Below are 3355 nucleotides of genomic sequence, written 5' to 3' on the forward strand. Positions count from 1 at the left end.
CTGATGACACATTTTACCTACATAATCACTTAATTCTTCATTAATAAACATATACATTTAGAATTTGGAATAAAATGTAAATCTTTAAAGTTATTTTAGTTGATAACAAACTGACAGTCAGCCCTGATTTTCTCCTTACAGGCTCACGTCGATGAGAACAAGATAGAGGAGGTGCGACTCCGGCCCGTCGTTGCCATGGCCAAAAAGAGGCTGCCCATCACGGAGGGTGTGGTGGAGGTGAAATACAAAGACGGCTGGGCTCAGATCTGCGACTTGGGATGGACGATCAAAAACACACGTGTGGTCTGCGGCATGCTGGGATTCCCACATGAGAAGAAAGTCAACAAGAACTTCTACAAGTAAGTGAATTAGTCGACTTCAACCATTAAAACCTGATTCTGGTGTTCACAGAAACATTTCAGCCTGCAGTGTTTTATAACAAAGGACAAGAGAGGCAGTCCGCTTGGATGTCAGGACAAATATGTTTTCTCATTTAGTTGATACAGATTCATCTTCGAGGCTACTTAAAGATATAATTTGACATTTTGTCCATGAATTCCCTTTTTTGCTGAGAGAATATCAACAGTAAATATGAAGCTACACTAGCAGCTGGTAAGTTTATCTTAGCAATAAAGATAACGTAGCCTGGCACATAAACCCCCCAGAAAAATCACATTGTGTGTTTTACATTTTGGTTTTTCTGCGATTCAAACACAATTTCTTTAAGCTGATAAAGTATATTAAGTATTAAGATGTGCAGGATCTTTGTTTGCCAGCAGTAAGAATTAGCAAAGCTGCTGTAACTTTCTCATTCACTCAGAATGAATGGGATGTTTGCTGCAGCCTGTTTGACATTCCTGTGGTTTCAGTCTGTAAAGCAAAGTGGCAACACACCAAACCGCAAGCAGGATCTCAGTCTTTGTTCGGTAAAGAGTGGACATCATAGGAACTGCTGTTCACTTTACTTTAGACTTTCTCCATCATCTGCCAGAACTGCAGCCTGACACAAAGCACAGGAGCCTCCGATTGTTCTGTTCTGTGTCTTACTTCTTCCTTCTGGGGATGTTTTTGTTTTTCCTTTGGATAGACAGTAAAGCCTATTTTTTTGTGTGTGTGTGTGTGTCTGGGTCACATACTTCACGTTCTCGTCCTCTGTTTATTACTTCGCAGAGGAAGTTGAAGAGCGATTATTACAACTGCCTGCAGAGGTGGAAAAGTATGAACCAGTGTGTGTTTTGTCCCATGTGGTTTCACATCTGCAGGACTCTGTTTGACACAGTGTGATAGTTCAGAAACAAACTGGGAGATATTTGCATTTAAATGTCAATATTTAAATATTAGAAAACAGTGGAAACAATTGTCAACAACTTATTTGATTACGGATTTATTGTTTAATGTGTTTAATCAGGCAAAATGTCAAGCTTTGAGGATTTGTTGCTATTTTCTGAATTTTGGTCTGTTGGGCTTCACATTTAAGACATTTAAAGACATCACCTTGGGTTTTCATTTTTCACCAAGAGAGAAACAACAAATTCACACAGTTTAGTAGCTGGAACAAGAAAATGCTCACAGTGGCATTTTTTCTTGATAAATGCGAAGCAATTTCTCAATTTTTCAAAATAATTGCTGATTATTATTATTATTATTATTATTATTATTAATTAATTTTTTTCAGCCCTAAATAAAAATGATTGTTTAGTTGTTTTCCTTAATAACAGGATCTAAATTATAGAGCATTAGAAGTTGTTTACGATGCAAACCATTATAAATGTTTCCTTTTACAATCTTTTGGGTTCATTCAATGTTGCATGCACAGAGGGGTAAAAATAACAAAGAGATTAATGGTCCAATTACAACATTTAAGGCCTATTCACATTTTTCTTTCCAAATTACAACTATATGGACGAATGGTACAAGAGGACAGTGATTACTTCAGTGGACTCTCCGACTTCCAATTTATTTTCCCAGTTTGTTCTTCCAGTATGACTACACACATTCCTGGCTGCGCTCCAGTTGAAGCCGTTTTATTCATCCCCTGCAGATGGTTCACAGTAGTACGAGGGGAAATGTGTGTTTTCTCTCAACCGTGTGTGAAGGCTGAGGCTCAGGGGAAAGGTCTGGGGTTGGGGAGGGGAGGTTGGTTGGTCACATAATGCACAGACAACAACGACTGCAGTGAAGCCAACCTGCAAACAGTCAAATTGTTCTGTGCTGTCAATCCCTCTGTCCTTTTTTAGTTTTTTTGGTTCTGTTGTATGAGTGCAGGAGGATGAAGATGGACAATCGTAAGTCTGAGAGTTTGGTCATAAAGGTGTTTTGAAGGCAGATATATACACACAGGCACATACTGAGACTATTTGTCAGTTGTCGAATAGTCTTTGTCATCAAATTTGACCATTTTGTATGCCAAAATATATGTATGCCTGTTCTGGTTCAACAGCATTTAAACTCATTACAGGACACTTAAAACCCACTGAAACCCAGGCCAATTAAATCATTTGTTACCAGCTCTTATTTCAGGCAAGATTTGTTTAAAATAGTACTCCACCAACTTAACTTTACACTTCTCTATAACTAATGATGGATAGTTATAAAATATAGATGCATCAGAACCAGAGATATCATCTATTTTATTCCACACATTCTTCTGCATTGTAAAAACCTGGCACATACATTAATGTAGCAACACGACCGCTGACAGCTCGGTCGGAGACTCAGGTGTGTTATGCTAGTAGCTGTAGCTTCGACTCCCTACTGACGCTCACTCAACAACTACAACCTGTTTCTCATTTGCAGCTGCACTCCCCAGGACCTTTAACCAGGCTGTGGAGTAAATTGTGATTGACAGTATACACTGATAAATATTACAGCAGGTTATATTTAATTTTTAAAACAATCCAAAGGAGTGAAGCTTATACTCTAATATTTAGTTATTTAGTTTCTTCCTATCTGAACACCATATCAGACTATTTAAATAAGCTTCAGGGTACTTTTAAGGTTAAAAAAACTAACTTAAATTTAAAATTAGATTCATTTTAATTTAAAAAAGAGAAATTAGGCAGATTTAATTGCCTTGTCTGTCACTATAACTACAAACAGCATAAACAATGACTTCTATGGTAAAACCAGCTAAAAACAGGTAGATAGTGAGGCATTGTTGCTGCTGAATGTGACTCAGATGTCCACCATAGTTGGAATAGCTCTGTAATCGTGATTGTACATTGGTGACCTGAAGTCTGTAACATAATATACTGGAGACTTGTGGAATGTCAGAAATGTTATTCACCGCTAACCCTCCTGTATGTTACCTTGAAGACCTGTGTGTGTGCAGCACAGAGACAGTGTGTGTGTGTGT

The 3355-nt window shown here is 37.9% G+C and overlaps 1 protein-coding gene across 2 annotated transcripts in view; it reads left to right on the plus strand.

Moving 5' to 3' along the window:
* loxl3b (lysyl oxidase-like 3b) overlaps positions 1-3355 on the plus strand; it is a 25511-nt gene that overhangs the window by 7615 nt on the left and 14541 nt on the right. For both annotated transcript variants that reach the window (XM_035673543.1, XM_035673542.1), the window contains exon 4: positions 142-359. In XM_035673543.1, the coding sequence (XP_035529436.1) occupies positions 142-359 (218 nt within the window). The remainder of the gene's footprint in view (positions 1-141; positions 360-3355) is intronic.

The sequence above is a fragment of the Morone saxatilis genome, unplaced genomic scaffold (assembly GCF_004916995.1).
Source record: "Morone saxatilis isolate NCDOM2014 unplaced genomic scaffold, NCSU_SB_2.0 Contig3, whole genome shotgun sequence".
Classification (NCBI taxonomy): Eukaryota; Metazoa; Chordata; class Actinopteri; family Moronidae; genus Morone; species Morone saxatilis.